The following is a 26,965-nucleotide window of genomic DNA, read 5'->3' as shown; positions in this document are numbered from 1 at the left end:
TCCTTTCTCCCTCTGGGATTGGTTGGTGCACAGAAGCGCACAGAAACATACTGTGTACTTGTGCACTAAATCTTGATGTGTTAGCTGATATGTACAATAATATAAGACCAAAGAGAAAGCGTCCTTGATGTTAACGGATAGTGAGATAATAGGAAGGATTAAAATAAATGTGTGAGAGGACGCAGTGACAGTACCGGCCTATTCAGAGGGCACCAGATGGGAGCAGATTCCAAAATATTAGTGTGATCAGCAACCTTGAGAAGCAAGTTAACAATCTTGGCAGAAGGAAAGGGAGTGAGGCACAGGAGAACAGGCACATTAATTATCAGTCCTGTCAGAAGCAGCTGAACCCATCCTCGCCTCCGATCCCCATCCCCTGTACGAGTGCCCAGAGCACACATCTGTCCAACTGTATTGGCCAGGTGTCAATCATGGCCGATGGGACCCACACTCAGGATTCTGCAGCTGATGCCCTGGTTAGTTTTCTGTGGATTTGTGTGGTATAAGAAGAGAAAACTGGTTGGAGATCGAAGAACTGATATTTCCGTTGACACAGTTTACGAATTGGGTATAGCTCCTTCTGCACTATCCCATCAAGCACTCCCAGGACAGGTGCGGCACGGGGTTATATACAGAGTAAAGCTCCCTCTACACTGTCCCATCAAACACCCCCAGGACAGGATTAAAAGAAGGGTTAATTTCAGAGTAAAGCTCCCTCTACACTGTCCCCATCAAACACTCCCAGGACAGGTACAGCACAGGTTAGATACAGAGTAAAGCTCCCTCTGCACTGTCCCATCAAACATTCTCAGAGTAGATGCTGCATGGGTTGGATGCAGAATAAAGTTTCCTCTGTATGCTACTCGTAATTCAGCGGTGCTGACTTCAAATGATCTGACAATTCAAAAAGTTGTTTGCACTAAATTCCCACTTTGCCGTGTGTTATTTACATTGCTTAATTCAAGTTATGGAATTAGTCACAATTTGGTTCCAAATGCAAAAATCGATTTTGAGTTGTCAGGACATTGTTTCAGCATCTACAAAGTTATCAGTCTCACTGCTGCTTCCTGCTTTCCCCACAATGTTTGGTCACATTCCTGCTCTCTCTCTTGCAGTGAAGGATCGGAGGCACCGTGCATCACATCGGCCGGTTTCCAGTTCCTCCTGCTGGACACATGCTCCCAGCTCTGGTACTTCATGCTTCAGTATCTGCACACAGCCGAGGTAAGGTGAATGCAAAGGCAATTGCTGTCACTTTGTAGGGGTACTGTGTCTCTCTGTGTGTGTAGCCGCCACTCTATTAATGGGTTTGCAGCCTGCCTTATCCCTCAGTGTCAGCTGTGGCTCAGTGGGTAGCACCCTCGCCTCTGAGCTAGAGACCACGGGTTCCAGTCCCATTCAGGAGACTTGAGTGCAAAGATTAATGCTGAGACAGCATTATGCTGTGCCAGTAACAAGGGAGCGCTGCACTCAGAGATACCGTCTTGCGGATGAGGCATTAAACCGAAGCCCAGTCCGCCATCTCAGGTGGATGGGGAAAATCCTGTGGCTGCTAATGTGAAGAAGAACAGGGAGTCTCCCCAGTGTCCTGACCAACATTTATCCTTCAGCCAGCATCACTAAAACAGGTGCTGCTGGTGGGATCTTGCTGTGCACAAATTGGCGACCGCATTTCCTACAGTGGCAAGAACTTTATGCACACATATAACAACAACTTAGATTTATATAGCACCTGTATCATCATAAAGCAATCTCAAGGCGATTTGCAGGAATATTATAAAAACAAATATGACGTCGAGCCAAATATTAGGTCAGATGACCAAACCCTTGGTCAAAGAGGTAGATTTTAAGGAGTGTCTTGAAGGAGGAAAATGAGGTGGAGAGGAGTAGGGAGGGAATTTCAGAGCTTGGGACCTGGACTACCAATGGTAGAGCGATTAAAATTGGGGATGTTCAAGAGGCTAGAATTCGAGGAGCGCAGATATCTCCGAAGGTTGGGTGGAGCTGGAAGTGATTATAGAGGTAGGGAGGGGTGAGGCACTGCTTGACCAGGGGTGATGGGTGAGCGGGACTTCGTGCCAGTTAAGACACAGGCAGCAGAGTTTTGGATGACCTCAAGTTTACGGAGAGTAGAATGTGGAAGACCAGCCAGGAATGCATTGGAATAGTCAAGTCTAGAGGTAACAAAGGCATGAATAAGGGTTTCAGCAGCAGATGAGCTGAGACAGGGACGAAGTCGGGCGATGTTACGGAGGTGGAAATAGGCGGTCCTGGTGATGGCGTAAATATGTGGTTGGAAGCTCATCTCTGGGTCAAATGTGACACTAAGATTCCGAACAGACTGCTTTAATTTCAGACTATTGGCAGGGGAGAGCGATGGAGTCGGTAGCTAGGGAATGGAATATGGAGCGGGGATGGGAAACAACGGCTTCAATCTTGCAAGTATTTAATTGAATAATGTCGAATAAGCATTCTGATAATTTCGCAACAGTGGAGGGGTCGAGAGAGGTGGTGGTGAGGTAGAGCTGGGTGTCGTCAACATACAAGTGGAGACTAGCTCCGTGCTTTTGAATGATGTCGCCGAGGGGCAGCATGTAGATTAGAAATAGGAGGGGGCCAAGGATAGATCATTGGGGAACTCCAGAGGTAACGGTGTGGGAGCAGGAAGAGAAGCCATTGCAAGTGATACTCTGGATACAATTAGATACGTAAGAGTAGAACCAGGTGAGAGCAGTCCCACCCAGCTGGACGACAGTGCAGAGGTGTTGGAGGAGGATGGTGTGGTCAACCGTGTCAAAGGCTGCAGATAGGTCGAGGAGGGAAAGTTTACCTTTGTCACAGTCACATAGGATGTCATTTGTGATTTTTTTGAGAACTGTTTAGATGCTGTGGGAAGGGCAGAAACACTTCAAAAATGTTTAATTGACTGTAAAGCGCTTTGGGGCAACTCGAGGTCATGAAAGGTGCTATCTAAAAGCAATTCTTGCTTCACAATTGGCCTCAATGCACCTGGCATAGGGAGGGGAACATTCAGCCAGGCTTCCTGCTCTGTTGATATTAGGATAGATGAGTGTAAGGTTAGGCTTGGCTGTGTGCTGCACCCCATGGCCAAAAAGCCTGTTGACACTCGACATCTGAAAGGGGATGTGAAAATCGACAACTGTGGACAACTACTGCATAGTCCCCAGTGCTTGCGGGAGTTTGAGTGTCGGTTAAACACATTGTCAACTTGTTCAGCAATCCTGATCTTTCTGTTTCTCATTCTTTCTCCCTCAGTCCCGAAACATGGACCTGGTTGAGATTCTATCCTTCGTGTTCCAGCTGAGTTTCTCCACACTGGGCAAGGTGAGAGATTTGTCATCTTGAAGAGCAATAAAGTATAAATGAGATCGAAGCCCACCTTCCTCCTTCGAGGCAACTTGGATAATGTTATCTCCCACTGCTGAAAACTGCACCTAAAGTAGCATCTACTCATCAGGGTAGTGAATTGGAGGATAGATCGAGCAGACAGTGAGCCTGGGGTTGGGGTGTTGAGGACAGAGAGAGCAGACAGTGAGCCGGTGGGGGGGGGGGGACAGAGAGAGCAGACAGTGAGCTGGTGGACAGAGAGAGCAGACAGTGAGCCGGGGGGGGGGGGAGGGGGGGATAGAGAGAGCAGACAGTGAGCCGGTGGACAGAGAGAGCAGACAGTGAGCCGGTGGACAGAGAGAGCAGACAGTGAGCCGGTGGACAGAGAGAGCAGACAGTGAGCCGGTGGACAGAGAGAGCAGACAGTGAGCCGGTGGACAGAGAGAGCAGACAGTGAGCCGGTGGGGGGGGGGGGGGGATAGAGAGAGCAGACAGTGAGCCGGTGGACAGAGAGAGCAGACAGTGAGCCGGGGGATAGAGAGAGCAGCCTGTCAGCTCCAGGGATGACTGAGCTTCTTGTGAATGCGGGAACCTGGATGATTTGCATTCACAGAATCAATTGCCGCTAACCCTCGCCATAATTCCTTAGTGGCTGAAGCTGATTAACATCGATTGGGGCAGATTAAAAAGCATTAATTCGAGCAGTATTGCATTAAAATGCCATTTCAAAGGTGTCTAACGGTCAGGGTTCTTGTTCTGCCGGAACCTGGAGTGCTGCGAATCAGATTATTGGAAATAAATCTCAGCACCATGTCCAAGCTGAAGATAAATGTTTTGGTCACTTGCTGAGACAGCAAGTGATCGTTTACACACTGGCTTTATTCTGCGTGTTGATAATCCATTTCATACACCAGCTTTGTGAAAAATGGATCAATTCTTTCCCAACTGGTATATCGAGAGTCATGGGATGGGTGGGGGAAAATTTTTAACTTGACCTGTCTGTTAGTAACGGGGCAAATTTGAGTCGACCGCCTGATTTGCTACCCAACCCTGCATTTATGAACTGGATTGCACCTTGAAAGAAACAACACAGACTTGGATGGGCCGAATGGCCGCCTTCTGTGCTACGATTCTAATTCAACGGGGGTTTAAATCGGGGCGGTATTTAAATCGGGCATCCCACTCATTTTCTGTTGAAGTTAACCCCGTGGTGTCCACTCCTGCCCTTTGCAGTACACATCTGGCCGCCCAGCATTTCACTTTGAATAGGGCGAGCTGGTTAAGGGGTTCAAAGCCCTCCGCTAACTGACTAGATAAGGGTGATAAGTTCGGACAGTGCTGACTTGCTACGTCCCCCATTCTTGTCAAGGGTGAATTTTGTCGAGCATGTGATTGCTTGGCATTCTGCACAGCATGTATCACCTTTGACTGTGTCCTTGTGTGTTTGTTTTATTTGGACATCTGCCATTCCTGTACAGAAATTCAATCATTGAAATAAGGCCAGCCTTCCACACTGAAGGGGAAAGCTAGAAAGGTTCTGAACACTGCAGTACGAAAGACTTACATTTATACAGCCTCTTTCACAACCTCGGGATACCCGAAAATGCTTTGTAGCCAGTGGATCACTTTTGAAGTGTTGTCGCGATTGTAATGTAGGGAAACCCAGCAGCCAATTTGCGCACAGCAATCTCCCACAAATTGAAATGTGATAACTGGATAATGTGTTTCCTGTAATGTTTGTTGAGGGAGACTGGGGCGGGGTTTGGGGGGGGGGGTCTACCCTGCTCTTCTTCAAAATAGTGGCTGTGGGATCTTTTACGCCCATTTGAGAGGGGGCTTCGGTTTAGCATCTGTCCTGAAAGATGGCAGTTCCAGACAGTGCAGCACTCCCACAGCACTGCTGCTGGAGTCTCAGCCTAGGTTATGTGCTCAAGTCTCTAGGGTGGAGCTTAATCCCACGACCTTCCAAATCGGAAGCAGGGTGTTCAGTTTTGTTTGTTGATCGTACCTGTAGCATGCCTTGTGGACGTTTTCAATGTCAAAGGCGCTATATAAATGCAAGTTGTTGTGGGAGGACAGGCGGCACGGTTGAGAGGTTTAGGAAGGGAAATTGGGAGGGCTACAATGCAGGTGATGTGATGGCTTGGCCATGGGCACTGGGGGAGGGACGAGGCAATGTTCAGTAGTCCAGAGATGGAATAGCAGACGGTGCAGTTGTAGAGCTTGAGTAGGTTGCAGAGGTAAACCCATGTGACTGAATATTAAAGGCGTGATGGGGAAATGAGAGGCCTGGTATTCTGGGAAGATGAGATCCAATGGGATGACGACTCTTCCTGATCTGAGCAGGCAACTTGGCTGATGTTATTTCCCCCTCTGTATCTCGGAGGGGGCTGATGATAACGGCACTGTCTACGTTACCAGCCCAATTAAGGTGAGCCAGCTTAACTGGGGATGGAAATTGGGCTGATCCCACTATCAGGAAAGGCTGAAAAGGCCGGGGCTCAGAGAAGGCTGAGGGGCTGACCTGACAAGAACTTGTTAAAGTTGTGAAGGGGCTTCAACAGGTAGACGTGGATAAAATGTTTCCACTTGAGGGGGTGGGGGAGTCCAAAAATAGCCGCCATGCATTATGAGATAGTCCCCAATAAATCAAACAAAGAATTTAGGAGAAGCATCTTGAGCCAGCGAGTGGTGAGAAGGTGGAACTCACTACCAGATGGAGCATTTGAGGCGAATGGGGTAGATGCATTGAAGGGAAAGATGGTAATTACATAAGGGAGAAAGGAATAGAAGGCGATGCTGATAGTGTGGGATGTTGGAGGGCTGGGAGGAGTTGTGTGTGTGGAGCATAAACACCAGCATGGACCGAATGGTCTGTTTCCATGCTGTAAAATCCTATCTATCTGATCATCAGAGAGGCGAAATAGAAGAACAAGAACAAAGAACAGCACAGGAACAGGCCATTCGGCCCTCCAAGCCTGAGCCGATCTTGATGCCTCTCTAAACTAACACCATCCGCACTTCCGGGGCCCATATCCCTCTATTCCCATCCTATTCATGTATTTGTCAAGATGTCTCTTAAACATCGCTATCGTACCTGCTTCCACCACCTCCCCCGGCAGCAAGTTCCAGGTACTCACCACCCTCTGTGTAAAGAACATGCCTCGCACATCCCCTCTAAACTTCGCCCCTCTCACCTTAAACCTATGTCCCCTAGTAACTGACTCTTCCACCCTGGGAAAAAGCTTCTGACTATCCACTCTGTCCATGCCGCTCATGACTTTGTAAACCTCTATCATGTCGCCCCTCCACCTCCGTCGTTCCAGTGAAAACAATCCGAGTTTTTCCAAGCTCTCCTCATAGCTAATGCCCTCCAGACCAGGCAACATCCTGGTAAACCACTTCTGTACCCTCTCCAAAGCCTCCACGTCCTTCTGGTAGTGTGGCGACCAGAATTGCACACAATATTCTAAGGGTGGCCTAACTAAAGTTCTGTACAGCTGCAGCATGACTTGCCAATTTTTATACTCTATGCCCTGACCGATGAAGGCAAGCATGCTGTATGCCTTCTTGACTACCTTATCCACCTGCGTTGCCACTTTCAGTGACCTGTGGACCTGTACGCTCAGATCTCTCTGCCTGTCAGTACTCCTAAGGGTTCTGCCATTTACTGTATACCTCCCACCTGCATTAGACCTTCCCCATTGTCGCCTCTCGCCCATTATCCTGAAGAAATCCACATCACCCTCAAGTTGTACAAGGGATCTGCACCTCTTGGTGTACTACTTCAATGCGAATGTTTGTGCTGCATGCACACACCTGGTAGGAACGGGACTCACCGCTCCAAACTCTCTGCTGCTGTTTATAAGGAAGCTCCATGACATTGTACTTTCATCCATTGATTGGGATGTTTAGTGACTATTAGTCCCTGTTGCGAGGTTTTGTGTGCTGCAGTATGAAGTGGCGTATTGAATTCCTGCTGCAGTCAGGCTTGTGCTAATAAATCCAGCTAATGTTATTAACTGAAACTGATAGGGAACAGAGAATAGAATGGGACTCTGTGTTCTAAATGCTGGAGGCTTGAGTTACACTAATGGAACATTCCCAGCTTGAGCCACTGAAAATACTTGCAGATCTGGCAGATACTGGATTGAAGGGCAACGTGCTCTGGCCATTGAAGGGACCTGATGGACCTGCTGTCATATGGAAACTCAAGGAATGCACCCCCCCCCCCCCCCCCACCCCTCAAAACCTCCCCATAGAAATGCTTCAGGTACCCAGATAGAGTGGTGGCCTGTGTTTCATCTTGTGCCGCGCAGTGTTTCTTTTGACTGATTGAGGAGAGGTGGGTGAGAGGGTTAATCCCCTCCATTGGGAACAGGCTGCCCAATGTTTGACTGTGAATGGGGAGAGGTGGGTGAGAGGGTTAATCTCCTCCATTGGGAACAGGCTGCCCAGTGTCTGACTGTGAATGGGAAGAGGTGGGTGAGAGGGTTAATCTCCTCCATTGGGAACAGGCTGCCCAGTGTCTGACTGTGAATGGGGAGAGGTGGGTGAGAGGGTTAATCTCCTCCATTGGGAACAGGCTGCCCAGTGTCTGACTGTGAAGGGGGAGAGGTGGGTGAGAGGGTTAATCCCCTCCATTGGGAACAGGCTGCCCAGTGTCTGTGTGAATGGGGAGAGGTGGGTGAGAGGGTTAATCCCCTGCATTGGTAACAGGATTAATTAATGATCTCATAATAAACGATCAGAGCATGATTCAGTTTGAAAGTGAGAAATGCAAGTCTAATACTAGTGTCTTAAACCTAAATAAATGAAGACAGAGTTGGCTAAAGTAGACTGGGAATATAGGTAACGCAGTAGCTAAACAGTGGCAGACATTTAAGGAGATATTTCATAATTCTGAACAAATATAGTTATTTTTTTTATTTATTTCGAGATACAGCATTGAAACAGGCCCTTCGGCCCACCGAGTCTGTGCCGACCAACAACCACCCATTTATACTAATCCTACATTAATCCCATATTCCGACCACATCCCCACCTTCCCTCAAATCTCCTACCACCTACCTACACTAGGGCAATTTATAATGGCCAATTTACCTATCAACCTGCAAGCCTTTGGCTGTGGGAGGAAACCAGAGCACCCGGCGAAAACCCACGCAGTCACAGGGAGAACTTGCAAACTCCGCACAGGCAGTACCCAGAATTGAACCCGGGTCGCTGGAGCTGTGAGGCTGCGGTGCTAACCAGTACGCCACTGTGCTGCCCCATTTCCATATTCCATTGAGAAAGAAAGACTCCACAAGAAGAATGAACCATCCATGGCTAACTAAGGAAGTCAAGGATGATATCAAATTAAAAGAAAAGGTTGTGAATACAATGCTGTAAAAGATTAGTGGTAGGCCAGAAGATTGGGAAAACTTTACAAATCAGCAAAGGATGGCGAAAAGGAAAATGAGGGAGAAATTGGAATATGAGAGTAAGCTCGCAAGAAATATAAAAACAGACAGTAAGAGCTTCTGCAAGTATATGAAAAGGAAAAGAGTAGCTAAAGTAACATAGAAACCTAGAAAATAGGAGCAGGATTAGGCCATTCGGCCCTTCGAGCCTGCTCCGCCATTTATTATGGTCATGGCTGATCATCCAACTCAGTAACCTCTTCCCACTTTCCCCCCATATCCTTTGATCCCTTTTGCCCCAAGAGCTATATCTCACTCCTCCTTGAAAACATACAATGTTTTGGCCTCAACTGCTTACTGTGGTAGCGAATTCCACAGGTTCTCCACTCTCTGGGTGAATAAATTTCTCCTCATCTCAGTCCTGAAAGGTTTACCCTGTATCCTTAGACTATGACCCCTGGTTCTGGACTCCCCCACCATCGGGAACATCATTCCTGCATCTACTCTGTCAAGTCCTGTTAGAACTTTATAGGTTTCTATGAGATCCTCCCTCACTCTTCTGAACTCCAGCGAATATAATCCCAACCAACTCAATCTCTCCACATGCGTCAGTCCCGCCATCCCAGGAGTCAGTCTGGTAAACCTTCGCTGCAATCCCTCTATAGCAAGAACATCCATCCTCAGATAAGGAGACCAAAACTGTTGGGTGGCACAGTGGCGCACTGGTTACCACCGCAGCCTCACAGCTCCAGCGACCCGGGTTCGATTCTGGGTACTGCGGAGTTTGTAAGTTCTCCTTGTGACCGCGTGGGGTTTTCGCACAGCCAAAGACTTGCAGGTTGATAGGTAAATTGGCCATTGTAAATTGCCCCTAGTATAGGTAGGTGGTAGGGGAATTAAGGGAAGGTGGGGATGTAGGAACATGGGATTAATGTAGGATTAGTATAAATGGGTGGTTGATGGCCAACACAGACTCGGTGGGCCGATGGGCCTGTTTCAGTGCTGTATCTCTAAAATAAAAAAAAAAACAATATTCCAGGTTTGGCCTCACCAAGGTCCTGTATAATTGCTGCAAGACATCCCTGCACCTGTACTCGAATCCTCTCTCTATGAAGGCCATTTGCCTTTTTTAACAACGTTTGTCCATTTGAGGATGAGCTTGAGGAATTAGTAATGGGAAACAAGGAAACAGCAGAGACTTTGAACAAGTGTTTTGTATCAGTCTTCACAGTAGAAGACACAAAAAGCATCCCAAGAATTGGAGACAATAAAGAGGCAAAAAGGAGGAGGAACTTAAAATAATCACGAACACTCGAGAAAAAGTAATGGGAATACTAATGGGACTAAAGGCTGACAAGTCTCCTGGACCTGATAGACTGCATCCTAGGGTGTGAAAAGAAGTGGCTGCAGAGTTAGTGGATGCATTGGTTGTAATCTTCCAAAATTCCCTTGATTCTGGAAAGGCTCCAGCAGATTGGAAACCCGCAAATATAATGCCCCTATTCAAAAAAGGAGGGAGACAAAAAGAAGGAAACTATAGGCCAGTTAGCCGAACATCTGTCATTGGGAAAATGCTGGAACTCATTATTAAGGAAGTAGTAACAGAACATTTAGAAAATCCAAGCAAAAACCAGCAGAGTCAACGTGGTTTTATGAAAGGGCAGTCATGTTTGAGAAATATATTAGTGTTCTTTGAGGATGTAACAAATAGGGTGGATAAAGAGGAAACAGTAGATTTGGATTTCCAAAGGGCATTCCATAAGCTAAGACTTTCTACAAGTATTTAAATAGGAAAAGATTAACTTGGGCTAGAGTTGGTCCTCGAGAGAGTGATCCTGGGGAATTGATAATGGAAACAAGGAAATGACAGAAGCATTGAACAGGTATTTTGTCTGTTTTCACTGTAGAAGACTTAGAAAACCTGCCAAAGAAACTTGAAAATCAAGAGGTGAAAGGGAGGGAGGAACTTAAAACCATCACCATCACCAGGCAAAAGGTGCTGGGAAAACTATTAGAACTAAAGACTGAGAAGCCTTAAAGGACCGGATGACCTGCATCCCAGGGTCGCAAAGGAAGTGGCTGCAGAGGTAGTAGAGGCTTTGCTTATAACTTTCCAAAATTCCTATATTCTGGAAGGGTCTCAGCGGCTTGGAAAATAGCAAATGTAACACCTTTATTCAAAAAAGGAGGAAGACCGAAAATAGGAAACTATAGGCCCAATTAGCCTAACATCTGTCACACGGAAATTACTAGAATCCATTATTAAGGAGATTATAGCAGGATACTTTGAAAATAATAATGGGATCAGACAGAGCCAACATGGTTTTGTGAAAGGGAAATCGTATTTAACTAATTTATTAGAGTTCTTCGAGGAAGTAAAAAGCAAGGTGGTAAAGGGGGATCCTGTAGATGTGGTGTAATTATATTTCCAAAAGGCATTTGATAAGGTGCCACATCAAAGGTTACTACATAAGATAAGAGCACATGGTGTGGGGATAATATATTAGCATAGTTAACTGACAGGAAACAAAGAGTCAGGATAAATGGGTCATTTTCAGGTTGGCAAACAGAGATCAGTGCTGGGGCCTCAACTATTTATGATATATATTGATGACTTGGATGAAGGGACCAAGTGTATTGTAGCCAAATTTACTGATGATATAAAGATAGGCGGGAAATCAAGTTGGAGTGAGGACAGAGAGAGTCTGCAAAGGGATATAGTTGGTTCAGTGAGTGAGCAAAATTTTAGCAGATGGTGTATAATGTGGGGAAAATGTGAGGTTGTCCACTTTGGTAGGAAGAATAGAAAAGCAAAATATTATTTAAATGGAAAGCGACTGCAGAATCCTTTGGTGCAGTGGGATCTGAGTGTCCTTGTACATGAATCAGAAAATGTTAACGTGCAAGTAGTCTCAGTCATCTCATTATCAAAAAGGAGGAGGTGTTGGGTGTCTTGCAAAGCATTAAGGTAGATAAGTCCCCAGGGCCTGATGGGATCTACCCCAGAATACTGAGGGAGGCAAGGGAAGAAATTGCTGCGGCCTTGACAGAAATCTTTGCATCCTCATTGGCTACAGGTGAGGTCCCAGAGGACTGGAGAATAGCCAATGTTGTTCCTTTGTTTAAGAAGGGTGGGAAGGATAATCCAGGAAATTATAGGCCGGTGAGCCTTGCGTCAGTTGTAGGGAAACTATTAGAGAGGATTCTTCGGGACAGGATTTACTCCCATTTGGAAACAAACGAACTTATTAGCGAGAGACAGCATGGTTTTGTGAAGGGGAGGTCGTGTCTTACTAATTTGATTGAGTTTTTTGAGGAAGTGACGAAGATGATTGATGAGGGAAGGGCAGTGGATGTTGTCTATATGGACTTTAGTAAAGCCTTTGACAAGGTCCCGCATGGCAGACTGGTGCAAAAGGTGAAGTCACACGGAATCAGAAGTGAGCTGGCAAGATGGATACAGAACTGGCTCGGTCACAGAAGACAGAGGGTAACAGTGGATGGGTGTTTTTCTGAATGGAGGGATGTGACTAGTGGTATTCCGCAGGGATCAGTGCTGGGTCCTTTGCTGTTTGTAGTATATACAAATGATTTGGAGGAAAATGTAGCTGGTCTGATTAGTAAGTTTGCGGACGACACAGCAGGATATAGATCGGTTGGAGACTTGGGCGGAGAAATGGCAGATGGAGTTTAATCCGGACAAATGTGAGGTAATGCATTTTGGAAGGTCTAATGCAGGTGGGAGGTATACAGTAAATGGCAGAACCCTTAGGAGTATTGACAGGCAGAGAGATCTGAGCGTACAGGTCCACAGGTCACTGAAAGTGGCAACGCAGGTGGATAAGGTAGTCAAGAAGGCATACGGCATGCTTGCCTTCATCGGTCGGGGCATAGAGTATAAAAATTGGCAAGTCATGTTGCAGCTGTACAGAACCTCAGTTAGGCCACACGTAGAATATTGCGTGCAATCCTGGTCGCCACACTACCAGAAGGATGTGGAGGCTTTGGAGAGGGTACAGAAGAGGTTTACCAGGATGTTGCCTGGTCTGGAGGGCATTAGCTATGAGGAGAGGTTGGAAAAATTCGGATTGTTTTCACTGGAACGACGGAGGTGGAGGGGCGACATGATAGAGGTTTACAAAGTTATGAATGGCATGGACAGAGTGAATAGTCAGAAGCTTTTTCCCAGGGTCGAAGAGTCAGTTACTAGGGGACATAAGTTTAAGGTGCGAGGGGCAAAGTTTAGAGGGGATGTGCGAGGCAAGTTTTTTACACAGAGGGTGGTGAGTGCCTGGAACTTGCTGCCAGGGGAGGTGGTGGAAGCAGATACGATAGCGACGTTTAAGAGACATCTTGACAAATACATGAATAGGATGGGAATAGAGGGATATGGGCCCCGGAAGTGCAGAAGGTGTTGGTTTAGGCAGGCATCAAGATCGGCGCAGGCTTGGAGGGCCGAATGGCCTGTTCCTGTGCTGTACTGTTCTTTGTTCTTTGTTTGTTCAGGTACAGCAAGTAATTAGGAAGGCTAATGGTATGTTGGCCTTTATTGCAATGGGGATGGAGTATAAAAGTAGGGAAGTCTTGCTACTACTGTAGCGAGAAATTAGGAAGGCTAATGGTATGTTAGCCTTTATCGCAAGAGGATTTGAATACAGGAGTAGTGAAGTCTTACTTCAATTGTATAGAACTTTGGTTAGACCGCACCTGGAGTACTGTGTGCAGTTTTGGTCCCCTTACCTGAGGAAGGATGTTATTGTCTTAGAGGGAGTGCAGCCAAGGTTAACCAGACTTGTTCCCGGGGACTGTCCTATGAAGAGAGATTGGGGAAACTGGGTCTGTATTCTCTAGCATTTTGAAGAATGAGAGGTGATCTCATTGAAACCTACAAAATACTGAGAGCGATAGACAGGGTAGATGCAAGTAAGATGTTTCGCCTGGTTGGGGAGTCTAGAACCAGGGGACACAATAAGGGGGAAGCCACTTAGGACAGAGATGAGGAGAAATTTCTTTACTCAGAGGGTTGTGAATATTTGGAATTCTCTACCCCAGAGGGCTGTGGAAGCTCAGTTATTGAGTATGTTTAAAGCAGAGATTGACAGATTTCTAAATACCAATGACATAAGGGGATGTGGAGATAGTGTGGGAAAAAGGCATTGAAGCGGATGATCAGCCTTGATCGTATTGAATGACGGAGCAGGCTCGATGGGCTGAATGGCCTACTCCTGCTCCTATGTTCCTACAGGGCGTTGGTGAGACCACACCTAGTGTACAGTTTTAGTTTCCTTATTTAAAGAAGGATATACTTGCATTGGATGCACTTCATTAGGTTGATTCCTGGGTTGAAGGGGTTGTTTATGAGGAAAGGTTAAGCAGGTAGGTCCTATACTAGTTGGCGTTTAGAAGAATCTTATTGAAACGTATAAGATTCTGAAGGAGCTTGCCAGGATAGATGCTGAGAGGATGTTTCTCCTTATAGGGAATCTAGACCTAGGGGGCACAGTTTCAGAATAAGGGGTCTCCCATTTAAGATGGAAATGAGGAGGAATTTCTTCTCTTAAAGGGTCATTAATCTTTGGAATTCTCTACCCCAAAGAGCAGTGGAGGCTGGATCATTGAACATACTCAAGGCTCAGTTAGACAGATTTTTGAACTATACGGGATACAGGGCAGCACAGTGGTTAGCATCGCAGCCTCACAGCTCCAGCGACCTGTATTCGGTTCTGGGTACTGCCTATGCGGAGTTTGCAAGTTCTCCCTGTGACCGCGTGGGTTTCCTCCGGGTGCTCTGGTTTCCTCCCACTGCCAAAGACTTGCAGGTTGATAGGTAAATTGGCCATTGTAAATTGCCCCTAGTGTAGGTAGGTGGTCGGGAATATGGGATTAATGTGGGAGGGGATGTGGTAGGGAATATGGGATTAATGTAGGATTAGTATAAATGGGTGGTTGATGGTCGGCACGGACTTGGTGGGCCGAAGGGCCTGTTTCAGTGCTGTATCTCTCTATGACGGGAGTCAAGGGTTATGGGGGGCTGGCAGGAAAGTGGAGTTAAGGCCACGATCAGATCAGTCATGATCTTACAGAGCAGGCTCGAGGGGCTGAATGGCCGACTCCTGCTCCTACTACTTATGTTCTTATAGATGGCCCAGTGTCTGACTGTGAATGAGGAGAAGTGGGTGAGAAGGTTAATCCTCTCCACTGTGAACAGACTGCCTAGTGTCTGACTGTGAATGGGGAGAGGTGGGTGAGAGGGTTAATCCTCTCCACTGTGAACAGACAGCCTGGTGTCTGACTGTGAATGGGGAGAGGTGGATGAGAAGGTTAATCCTCTCCACTGTGAACAGACTGCCTGGTGTCTGACTGTGAATGGGGAGAGGTGGGTGAGAGGGTTAATCCTCTCCACTGTGAACAGACTGCCTGGTGTCTGACTGTGAATGGGGAGAGGTGGATGAGAAGGTTAATCCTCTCCACTGTGAACAGACTGCCTGGTGTCTGACTGTGAATGGGGAGAGGTGGGTGAGAGGGTTAATCCTCTCCACTGTGAACAGACTGCCTGGTGTCTGACTGTGAATGGGGAGAGGTGGGTGAGAGGGTTAATCCTCTCCACTGTGAACAGACTGCCTGGTGTCTGACTGTGAATGGGGAGAGGTGGGTGAGAGGGTTAATCCCCTCCGCTGGGAATGGACTGTTTCCAAGAGGGTTAGTGATTAATATACTTCGAGGTGGAGTTGCGATCTTGCTGCAATGTATTTGATGATTATTACATTGCTGTCTGGTGCTTGTTGCTGTGCTGGGGACAGGCCTGTAATTGGTTGGCCTTTGAGCTGTCGACGATATGTGTGTGTGAGAGGGACCACGGGCAAAGCCCACTAATTGGTTTCAGCCTCTTTTGCTATCTGACCTTTTCCCGGGCACATCCTTCTCTCTCGGGCACTGAGGAATGAGTGGAGGCATGAGGCGAAATGTGCAAGGATCTGTGGCGCAAAGATGTTTTCGAGGAGCTGTGCACTTGCACAGTATGTCAGCTTGCCCCTCAGACAGTGACGTTCCTCATTCAGTTTTTTTCTACATGTTGATCTGCCCTTCTCTTCCGTTTGAGAGCTGCACCTTGTAGACACAGAAACCTAGGGGGCAAGCCACCCTGTTTACAGACTATTCAACCATCAGCCGCATCACGTCTTGATTCAAGACATTTGAGAGACCTGATGAGGCGCTCAATAAATGTCTACTGTCTCTGAACTGCCACGTTGCTTGTTAACATCCACTATTAGATGATCAGAAATTTCCTCCAACTAAATATTGGGAAGACCAAAGGCATTGTCTCCAGTCCCCACCACAAACTCCATTCCCTAACCACTGACTCCATCCCTCTTCCTGGCAACTGTCTGAGGCTGAACCAGACTCTTCGCAACCCTGCTGTCATGTTTTACCCTAGGCTGAATGTCTGACCAAATATCCACACCATCACTAAGACCACCTATTTCCACCTCTGTCACATCGCCCGACTCCACCCTGTCTCAGCTCATCTGCTGCTGAAACCCTCATCCATGCCTTTGTTACCTCCAGAGTCAACTGTTCCAACGCACTCCTGACTGGCCTCCCAATTTAAGCTGATCAAAAACTCTGTTGCCCGTATCTTAAGTCACGCCAAGTCCCTTCACGCATCACTCCTGTGCTCATTGACCTACCCTGGCTCCCAGTTAAGCAACGCCTGATTTTAAAATCCTCATCTTTGTTTTTGAATCCGTCCATAATCTTGTCCCTCCTTTTCTCGTAACCTCCTGCAGTCTCACAACCCTCCGAGGTATCTGTGCTCCTCCAATTCTGGCCTCTTGCGCATTCCCGATTTTAATCGCTTCACCATTGATGGCCGTGCCTTCGGCTGTCTAAGCCCTAAGCTCTGGAATGCTCTCCCTAAACCGTTCTATCTCTCCACCTCTCTCAATTCCTTAAATCCTGTCTGTGACCAAGCCTTTGCTCATCTGCCCTATTGACTCTTTATGTGGCTCAGTGTCAAATTTTGTTTGATGATGCTGCTGTGAAGCATCATGGGATGTTTTACTATGTTAAAGGTGCTGTATAAATGCAAGTCGTTGTGGTGTACTGTTGTTATGTTGCTAAACATTGCAGCCATTTCATGCACAGTAAAATCCGGCAAAAGGCAGCTGAAGTCTGGTTGGTCTGTTTCTCGGTGCTGCTGGTTGAGGGACAGATATTGCTTCTTCGGGTAGTGCTGAGTCGTGGTTAATTTTGATGGCAACAGGCAGAATAGGCCTCTTGGATGTGTTGTCCAAAACTCTTTGCAACTCTCTTCCTCCCTCCCCACCCCCCACCACTGCTGCACTAGAGAGTAAGGGGATGAAATTGGCCTTGCCCAGAGGACGCACAAACAGGCGAATCGCTTTATGCCAAGTGTCCAATATTGAATGTTTTTGAATTCAATGGAACCGAATATCGGACCAGGCCTCACAGGCAACCAATGTGATTTTGCCAGTTTTGTATCTCTGCTCATACGCAGTTCCCCCCCACCCCGGGGCGCATTAGAGGTTCAGACTCTAATGTCGAGAAGGTTGAGGGGGTCTTCAACCCATACTTGATGAGCCCCCACCTCACGACCCTCACCATAAAGCAGATCGTCCACTCCGACTGTGGTACTCCCGATCAAGGCTGGCGCAAAAAACATTCACCCCTTCCCGGTGCTGACCGGGCGCCTGTGTTATTTCTGTGCTTCCCATCACCGACTCTGTGCACTTGTCTCTAAATGCACCTGCTCCTCTCCTGTGAGGGGCTGCGAGAAAGGGGGGGTCTTTTTTGTGAATGCGGAATCGTTTGCTCCAGTGCTGTGCCCCTTTGATAGCGGGCCTAGGGAGAGGCAGTGGCCGATTCTCTGCGTACCCACCGGTACTTGGGAACGCACCAGCTTCCTGCCACGGTGACTGCGCTCTGATTGAGTTAATGTTGGTGCACTCGCTAGAAAGAAATTTCTTAGGTTGCAGTCACATTCCCACGCCCTTTCACCTTGGGTCCGCTTTGGACGGGGTTGGGGGAGGGTCCCTGGTGCCCTCAGCAAGTTAAGGCAATGACTAACTGAGCCCTCCAGGCAAGGCGGGTGCCAGCTTCCTGAAATATTGCCAGAACATGCTGGCAAATCTCAGCAAGCCATCTGTGGAGATCAGTTCTGATGAAATGTTAGCCCACTTTCTCTCTCCACCAGATGCTGCCTGACCCGCTGAGTGTTCCCAGCATTTGCTGTTTTTATTTCCCATCCCTGCCGTTCACTGGTATTTTAGTTTAGTCCCCGCTTTCAGAGATAGCTGACCTCAGCCGAGGATGTGCTCAGCCGCTGAGTTTATTTGAGGCCGCGATAGAAAGATTTTCGGGCACTGAAGGGAATCGAGGGGTATGGGGATCGAGCGGGAAAATGGAATTGAGTTAGAAGATCAGCCACGATCTTATTGAATGGTGGAGCAGCCTCGAGCGGCTTTGTGGCCTAGTCCTGATTCCTATGTTCTTATGAGGCAGGAAGGCCACTCCAACAGGGGTGGGGGGGAAGAGAGGGGAAATGTAAGGGGAACAGTGATGTAGTGGACTAATAATCCAGAGAATATGAGTGCAAATCCTATTGCGGCAGTATGAGAACATAGGAATATTATCTCCACTTGCCCGCTCTGTCCTGTGTCAATGTTCCCGCTAAAGCAGGCGACTGCACAGCAACCCAAAAGTTTCCCATGCAGGTCATGCACAAGTTAACTTCTTTAAGGTGCCTCACAAAAAATTTAAAGGGACCGTGCAATCAAGTAAATGGCCCTTTGATTCTCTTAGCTCACAAAAATCCATACATCTCAGTCTTGAATCTACTCATCGACTGAACATCCACAACCATGTGGGGTAGAGAATTTCAAAGACACACAACCCTCTAAGTGAAGAAATCTCTCCTTAGCTCAGCCCTATATGGAACTTAGCAGCAGGAGTAGGCCATTCAGCCTGTCGAGCCTGCTCCACCATTCAATCACGGGCAGGTGCTGGAAAACGGAATTAGAATAGATAGGTGATCGATGGCCGGCACGGACACGATGGGCCGAAGGGCCTGTTTCTGTCCTATATAACTCTATGACTGTGACTCTATGGCTGATCATCTACCTCAGCGCCACTTTCCCATGCTATTTTGACTCCTTATCCTGAGAATATGGTCCCCAGTTCTAAATTCTCCAGCCAGGGTAAACAGCCTCTCAGCTGTCAAACTCTCTGATAATTTTAATGCTTCATTGAGATTGCAGCTTAGAATACTGAGGGGCAGAGAAAGTAGGCCCATTGTACTCAATCTCTCCTCATAAGATAGCTCTCTCATCACAGGAATCAAATCTACTGAACCTTCATTGCACCCACTCTAAGGGTAGTATATCCTTCCTTGGGTAAGGAGGGCAACACTGTACAGAGTACTCCAGGTGTGGTCTCACAAAATCCCTATTTTATTGCAGCAAGACTTCCTTACTCTTGATCTTCATTACCTTCGCAATAAACACTAGCATACTACCTGCCTTCCTTATTGCTTGCTGCACCTGCATGTTACCTTTCTGTGATTTGTGTACAAGGACCCCAAATCCCTCTGAATATCACCAGTGACTAGTCTCTTACCTTTTTCCCGCCTCGTTTTGCATCATCAGCAAATCTGAATCTATTACACACTGTCCCCTCATCTAATTATAGATTGTAAATAGCTGAGGCCTCAGTACTGATCCTCGCGGTAGCCCACTAGTTACACCCTGCCATCCCAAATATCACCCATTTATTCCAATTCTCAGTATTCTGTCCATTAACCAATCCTCAATCCATGCCAATGTTTTACTGCCAATCCCATGAGCCCGAATCCTGTTGAGAAACCTCTTGTGTGGCACCTTATCGAATGCCTTTTGAAAATACTGCCTCCACTGGTTCCCATTTATTTATGCTGCTAGTTGCACCCTCAAAAACCTACTAAATTTTTCAAATATGATTGTTTTCCCTTTCATAACACCCTTGTTGTCTCTGCCTAATCATGTTGCAATTTTCCAAGTGCCCTGCTACCTTATGCTTCCTAATAGATTCTAGCATTTTCCCTATTATTGATGTCAGGCTAACTGGCCTATATTCCCCGTTTACTCTCTTCCCTCCTTTCTTGAACAGCAGCATTATATTTGCTAACTTCCACTTTACAGGAGCAGTTCTAGAATCTAGAGAATTCTGGAATTTCAAAACCACTGCAGCCACATCTTTTAAAACCCTCGGATATAGGGTTTTGTCAACTTTTAATTCCATTAATTTTTCTCCAGTACTTTTTATTTACTAATATTATGACTTTAAGTTCCTTACTCTCACTAGACCCTTGGTTTCCCCACAATAGCCAGTATGTTCTTTGTCTCCTCCACTGTGAAAACGCACAAAGTATTTGGCTAATTTTTCCTTATTCCCCATCACAGGGAACCTTTGCAAGGAGGGGGGATCAAAGACAAGAACAAAAGACAGTAAGGGGAATAAGAAAAGCGATAGGCAGAGAAATCAAGGGCCAGAATCAAACAGGGCCACGGTGAAATATAGTGGGAAGGGGACAAATAATGTTAAAAAGACAAGCCTTAAGGCTTTGTGCCTTAGCGCGCGGAGCATTTGCAATAAAGTGAATGAATTAATAGCGCATATAGATGTAAACGGGTATGATATCATTGGGATTGCGGAGACATGGCTGCAAGGTGATGGGAAATGAACATCCAGGGGTATTCAGTATTTAGGAAGGACAGACAAAAAGCAAAAGGCGGTGGAGTTGAATTGCTGGTTAAAAAGGAAATTAAAGCAATAGTGAGGAAAGATATTAGCTCTGACGATGTATGGGTAGAGCTGGGAAACACTAAGGGGCAAAAAATGTTAGTGGGGGTTGTATATAGTTTTTTTTTTAGTTTTTAGTTTTAAGATACAGCACTGAAACAGGCCCTTCGGCCCACCGAGTCTGTGCCGACCATCAACCACCCATTTATACTAATCCTACACTAATTCCATATTCCTACCACATCCCCACCTGTCCCTATATTTTCCCTACCACCTACCTATACTAGGGGCAATTGCTAATGGCCAATTTACCTATCAACCTGCAAGTCTTTGGCATGTGGGAGGAAACCGGAGCACCCGGAGGAAACCCACGCACACACAGGGAGAACTTGCAAACTCCACACAGGCAGTACCCGGAATTGAACCCGGGTTGCTGGAGCTGTGAGGCTGCGGTGCTAACCACTGTGCCACCCTAAATATAGACCCCCAAACTGTAATGGTGATGTTGGGAATGGCATTAAACAGGAAATTAGAGACACATGCGATAAAGGAACGTCTGTAATTATGGATGACTTTATAGATTGGGCAAATCAAATTAGTCACAATACCGTAGAGGAGGAATTCTTGGAGTGTATACGGGATGGTTTTCTGGACCAATATGTTGAGGAACCAACTAGAGAACAGGCCATCCTAGACTAGGTATTGTAATGAGAGATGAATAATTGACAATCTTAGGTAGTGCGAGACCCCTTGGGGTTGAGCGACCATGATATGATAGAATTCTTCATCAAGATGGAGAGTGACTTAGTTGATTCTGAGACTAGTGTCCTGAATCTTAGTAAAGGAAACTACGAAGGTATGAGGCGCGAGTTATCTATGACTGATTGGGAAATGTTACTAAAAGGGATAATGATGGATAGACAATGGCAAACATTTAAAGAGCGCATGGATGAACTGCAACAATTATTTATCCCTGTCTGGTGCAAAAGTAAAATGGGAAAGGTAGCCAAACATGGCTTACAAGGGGATTTAGAGATAGTATTAGATCCAAGGAAGAGGCATATAAATTTGCCAGGAAAAACAACTGACCTGAGGATTGGGAGCTGTTTAGAATTCAGCAAAGGAGGACCAAGAGATTGATTAAGAAGGGGAAAATAGAGTATAAGAACAAGCTTGCGGGGAACATAAAAACTGACTGTAAAAGTTTCTATAGGTATGTGAAGAGAAAAAGATTAGTGAAGACAAATGTAAGTCCCTTACAGTCAGAAACAGGGGAATTTATAATGGGGAACAAAGAAATGGCTGACCAACTAAATGCGTACTTTGGTTCTATCTTCACAAAGGAGGACACAAATAACATACCAGAAATGTTGGGGAACACAGGGCTTAGTGAGAGAGAGGAACTGAAGGAAATCAGTATTGAGAAATGGTATTGGGGAAATTGATGGGATTGAAGGCCAATAAATCCCCAGGGCCTGATGGTATGTACCCCAGAGTACTTAAGGAAATGGCCCCAGAAATAGTGGATGCATTGGTGGTCATCTTCCAAGATTCTATAGACTCTGGAACAGTTCCTACAGATCGGAGGGTAGCTAATGTAACCCCACTATTTAAAAAGGAAGGTAGAGAGAAAGCAGGGAATTATAGACGTCAGCCTGACGTCGGTAGTGGGGAAAATTCTGGAGTCCATTATCAAAGAAGAGCAGAGTCAGCATGGATTTACGAAAGGGAAATTATGCTTGACAAATCTACTAGAATTCTTCGAGGATGTAACGCACCAAGGCTCCTTAGACAGCACCTTCCAAACCCGCAACCTCGAGAAGGACAAGGACAGCAAATGCATGGGAACACCACCACCTGCAAGTTCCCCTCCAAGTCGCACACCATCCTGACTTGGAACTATATCGCTGTTCCTTCGCTGTTGCTGGGTCAAAATCCTGGAACTCCCTTCCTAACAGCACTGTGGGTGTACCTACCCCACATGGACTGCAGCGGTTCAAGAAGGCAGCTCACCACCACCTTCTCAAGGGCAATTAGGGATGGGCAATAAATGCTGGCCTGGCCAGCGACGTCCACATCCCATGAATGAATAAAAAAAAACTAGTAGAGTTGATGAGGGGGAGCCAGTGGATGTGGTTTATTTGGACTTTCAGAAGGCTTTCAACCAAGTCTCACATAAGAGATTAGCGTGTAAAATTAAAGCCATTGGGATTGGGGGTAGCGTATTGCGATGGATGGAAAATTGTTTGGCAGACAGGAAACAAAGAGTAGGGATAAGTGGGTCTTTTTCCGAATGGCAGGTAGTGACTTGTGGGGTACAGCAGGGATCGGTGCTCAGACCCCAGCTGTTCACAATATATATAAATGATTTAGATGAGGGAACTAAATGTAATATCTCCAAATTTTCAGATGAGACAAAACTGGGTGGGAGGGTGAGTTGTGAGGAGGATGCAGAGAGGCTTCAGGGTGATTTGGACAAGTTGAGTGAGTGGGCTAATGCATGGCAGATGCAGTATAATGTGGATAAATGTGAGGTTATCCACTTTGATAGCAAAAACAGGAAGGCAGATTATTATCTGAACGGCTATAAACTGAGAGAGGGGACTATGCAGCGAGACCTGAGTATTCTCGTACATCAGTCGCTGAAGGTAAGCATGCAGGTGCAACAGGCGGTAAAAAAGGCAAATGGTTTGTTGGCCTTCATAACGAGAGGATTGGAGCACAGGAGCAGGGATGTCTTGCTGCAATTATACAGGGCCTTGGTGAGGCCACACCTGGAATATTGTGTGCAGTTTTGGTCTCCTTATCTGAGGAAGGATGTTCTTGCTATAGAGGGAGTGCAGCGAAGGTTTACCAGACTGATTCCTGGGATGGTGGGACTGACGCATGAGGAGAGAGTGAGTCGGTTAGGATTATATTCGCTGGAGTTCAGAGGAGTGAGGGAGGATCTCATAGAAACCTATAAAATTCTGACAGGACTTGACAGGGTAGATGCATGAAGGATGTTCCCGATGGTGGGGGGGGGTCATAGTCTAAGGATACAGGGTAAACCTTTCAGGACTAAGATGAGGAGAAATTTCTTCACCCAGAGAGTGGTGAGCCTGTGGAATTCGCTACCACAGAAAGCAGTTGAGGCCAATATGTTTTCAAGAAGGAGTTGGATATAGCTCTTGGGTCTAAAGGGATCAAAGGGTATTGGGTGAAAGCGGGAACAGGTTACTGAATGATCAGCCATGATCATAATGAATGGCGGAGCAGGCTCGAAGGGCCGAATGGCCTACTCCACCTATTTTCTATGTTTCTATGTTACAGTATATCCTGTCGCTGCCTCTAAGGGACCCACACTTACTTTCACGAACCTCAACAACATTGTAACCCTCTTCTTTTAATCAAATGCCATTGCTTATCTACTCTCATATCTTTTGATCTAATTTTCCAGTCTACCTGAGCAAACTTGTCCCTCAGAACTCCGTAAATGGTTTTGTTTACATATTTAAATTTAAGGCCCTAGTTTTGGACTTAAACACATCACTTTCAAACTTAATATGAAATCTATCATATTATGAACATTATCCCCCAGAGGATTCTTTACTATAAGATTCCAAATTAACCCTGTCTTTGTCTCATTCCAGCTCCTATTTCTTATGTTCTTACTACACGATGCAAGATCAAAAATAGCCTGTTCCCTGATACTGTCATTCGAGAAAAGTGTCTCGAATACATTCCATGAACTCGTACTCCAAGCTACTTGGTTTGTCCAAATTTGAACGTGAATTCGTTTTCACCGAAGAAAGTGGAAATAAAAAGCTGGTATCAGTAAAAGTGACCATCCCACCCCCCGCCATCGTCCCACCACCACCACCCAGCTCAATGACCCTCCCTTGCCCCCAGGTTGCTTACTGACTCCCCCGAGAGCTGGGTGACCCTGGGTGTGAACACCCAGAACGTATAATTGAAAGGGTAGGTCAGCGAGGGACTGAACAAAGAGCTGCCTTTCACTGCTTGTGTCTCAGCTGCAGTCAGCACCCGGGTGCAGAGAAATGTTTGTGAGGTCGGCACAACCGTGGGCGTCTGTCCTCAGAGGTAGTGTTCAAGATGTGGGTCTGACTCTGACAGTGTGTTTACAGTGGGGGGGGGGGGGGGGGGGATAGTGATGTGGGTCTCACTCTCTCAGTGTGTTCACAGTGGGGGGGGGGGGATAGTGATGTGGGTTTCACTCTCTCTCTGTGTTTACAGTGGGGGTGGGGGGAGATAGTGATGTGGGTCTCACTCTCTCAGTGTGTTCACAGTGGTGGGGGGGATAGTGATGTGGGTCTCACTCTCTCTGTGTTCACAGTGGTGGGGGGGATAGTGATGTGGGTCTCACTCTCTCTGTGTTCACAGTGGGGGGGGGATAGTGATGTGGGTCTCACTCTCTCTGTGTTTACAGTGGGGGGGGGATAGTGATGTGGGTCTCACTCTCTCAGTGTGTTTACAGTGGGGGGGGGGGAGATAGTGATGTGGGTCTCACTCTCTCAGTGTGTTTACAGCGGGGGGGGGGGATAATGATGTGGGTCTCACTCTCAGTGTGTTTACAGTGGGGGGGGGATAGTGATGTGGGTCTCACTCTCTCTGTTTACAGTGGGGGGGGATAGTGATGTGGGTCTCACTCTCTCTGTGTTTACAGTGGGGGGGGGAGATAGTGATGTGGGTCTCACTCTCTGTGTTTACAGTGGGGGGGGGAATAGTGATGTGGGTCTCACTCTCAGTGTGTTTACAGTGGGGGGGGGATAGTGATGTGGGTCTCACTCTGTGTTTACAGTGGGGGGGGGATAGTGATGTGGGTCTCACTCTCTGTGTGTTTACAGTGGGGGGGGGATAGTGATGTGGGTCTCACTCTCTCTCTGTGTTTACAGTGGGGGGGGGGATAGTGATGTGGGTCTCACTCTGTGTTTACAGTGGGGGGGGATAGTGATGTGGGTCTCACTCTCTCAGTGTGTTTACAGTGGGGGGGGGGGAATAGTGATGTGGGTCTCTCTCTGTTTACAGTGGGGGGGGGGGATAGTGATGTGGGTCTCACTCTCTGTGTTTACAGTGGGGGGGGGGGATAGTGATGTGGGTCTCACTCTGTTTACAGTGGGGGGGGGGGGATAGTGATGTGGGTCCCACTCTCTGTGTTTACAGTGGGGGGGGATAGTGATGTGGGTCTCACTCTGTTTACAGTGGGGGGGGGATAGTGATGTGGGTCTCACTCTCTGTGTTTACAGTGGGGGGGGGATAGTGATGTGGGTCTCTCTCTGTTTACAGTGGGGGGGGGGGATAGTGATGTGGGTCTCACTCTCTGTGTTTACAGTGGGGGGGGGGATAGTGATGTGGGTCTCACTCTCTGTGTTTACAGTGGGGGGGGGATAGTGATGTGGGTCTCACTCTGTTTACAGTGGGGGGGGGATAGTGATGTGGGTCTCACTCTCTGTGTTTACAGTGGGGGGGGGATAGTGATGTGGGTCTCACTCTGTTTACAGTGGGGGGGGGATAGTGATGTGGGTCTCACTCTGTTTACAGTGGGGGGGGGATAGTGATGTGGGTCTCACTCTCTGTGTTTACAGTGGGGGGGGGGATAGTGATGTGGGTCTCACTCTCTGTGTTTTCAGTGGGGGGGGGGATAGTGATGTGGGTCTCACTCTCTGTGTATTTACAGTGGGGGGGGGGATAGTGATGTGGGTCTCACTCTCTCAGTGTGTTTACAGTGGGGGGGGGATAGTGATGTGGGTCTCACTCTCAGTGTGTTTACAGTGGGGGGGGGATAGTGATGTGGGTCTCACTCTGTGTTTACAGTGGGGGGGGGGGATAGTGATGTGGGTCTCACTCTCTGTGTGTTTACAGTGGGGGGGGGGATAGTGATGTGGGTCTCACTCTCTCTCTGTGTTTACAGTGGGGGGGGGGGGATAGTGATGTGGGTCTCACTCTGTGTTTACAGTGGGGGGGGGATAGTGATGTGGGTCTCACTCTCTGTGTTTACAGTGGGGGGGGGATAGTGATGTGGGTCTCACTCTCTGTGTTTACAGTGGGGGGGGGATAGTGATGTGGGTCTCACTCTGTTTACAGTGGGGGGGGGGAATAGTGATGTGGGTCTCACTCTCCGTGTGTTTACAGTGGGGGGGGGGATAGTGATCTGGGTCTCACTCTGTTTACCGTGGGGGGGGGGATAGTGATGTGGGTCTCACTCTCCGTGTTTACAGTGGGGGGGGGGGGATAGTGATGTGGGTCTCACTCTGTTTACAGTGGGGGGGGGATAGTGATGTGGGTCTCACTCTCTGTGTGTTTACAGTGGGGGGGGGATAGTGATGTGGGTCTCACTCTGTTTACAGTGGGGGGGGGGATAGTGATGTGGGTCTCACTCTCTCTGTGTGTTTACAGTGGGGGGTGGGATAGTGATGTGG

General features: G+C 47.3%; 1 protein-coding gene across 6 annotated transcripts in view; it reads left to right on the top strand.

Annotated features, from left to right (window-relative positions):
* Window positions 1-26,965, top strand: part of gtf2h4 (general transcription factor IIH, polypeptide 4) — a 97,682-nt gene that overhangs the window by 33,967 nt on the left and 36,750 nt on the right. For all 6 annotated transcript variants that reach the window (XM_068009627.1, XM_068009624.1, XM_068009623.1 and 3 more), the window contains 2 exons: window positions 1,116-1,224; window positions 3,277-3,345. In XM_068009627.1, coding sequence (XP_067865728.1) covers window positions 1,116-1,224; window positions 3,277-3,345 — 178 coding nt within the window. The remainder of the gene's footprint in view (window positions 1-1,115; window positions 1,225-3,276; window positions 3,346-26,965) is intronic.

The sequence above is a fragment of the Heterodontus francisci genome, chromosome 29 (assembly GCF_036365525.1).
Source record: "Heterodontus francisci isolate sHetFra1 chromosome 29, sHetFra1.hap1, whole genome shotgun sequence".
Lineage (NCBI taxonomy): Eukaryota > Metazoa > Chordata > Chondrichthyes > Heterodontiformes > Heterodontidae > Heterodontus > Heterodontus francisci.
Note: the sequence above shows the minus strand (reverse complement) of the source record. Positions and strands in the feature narration are given on the sequence as shown.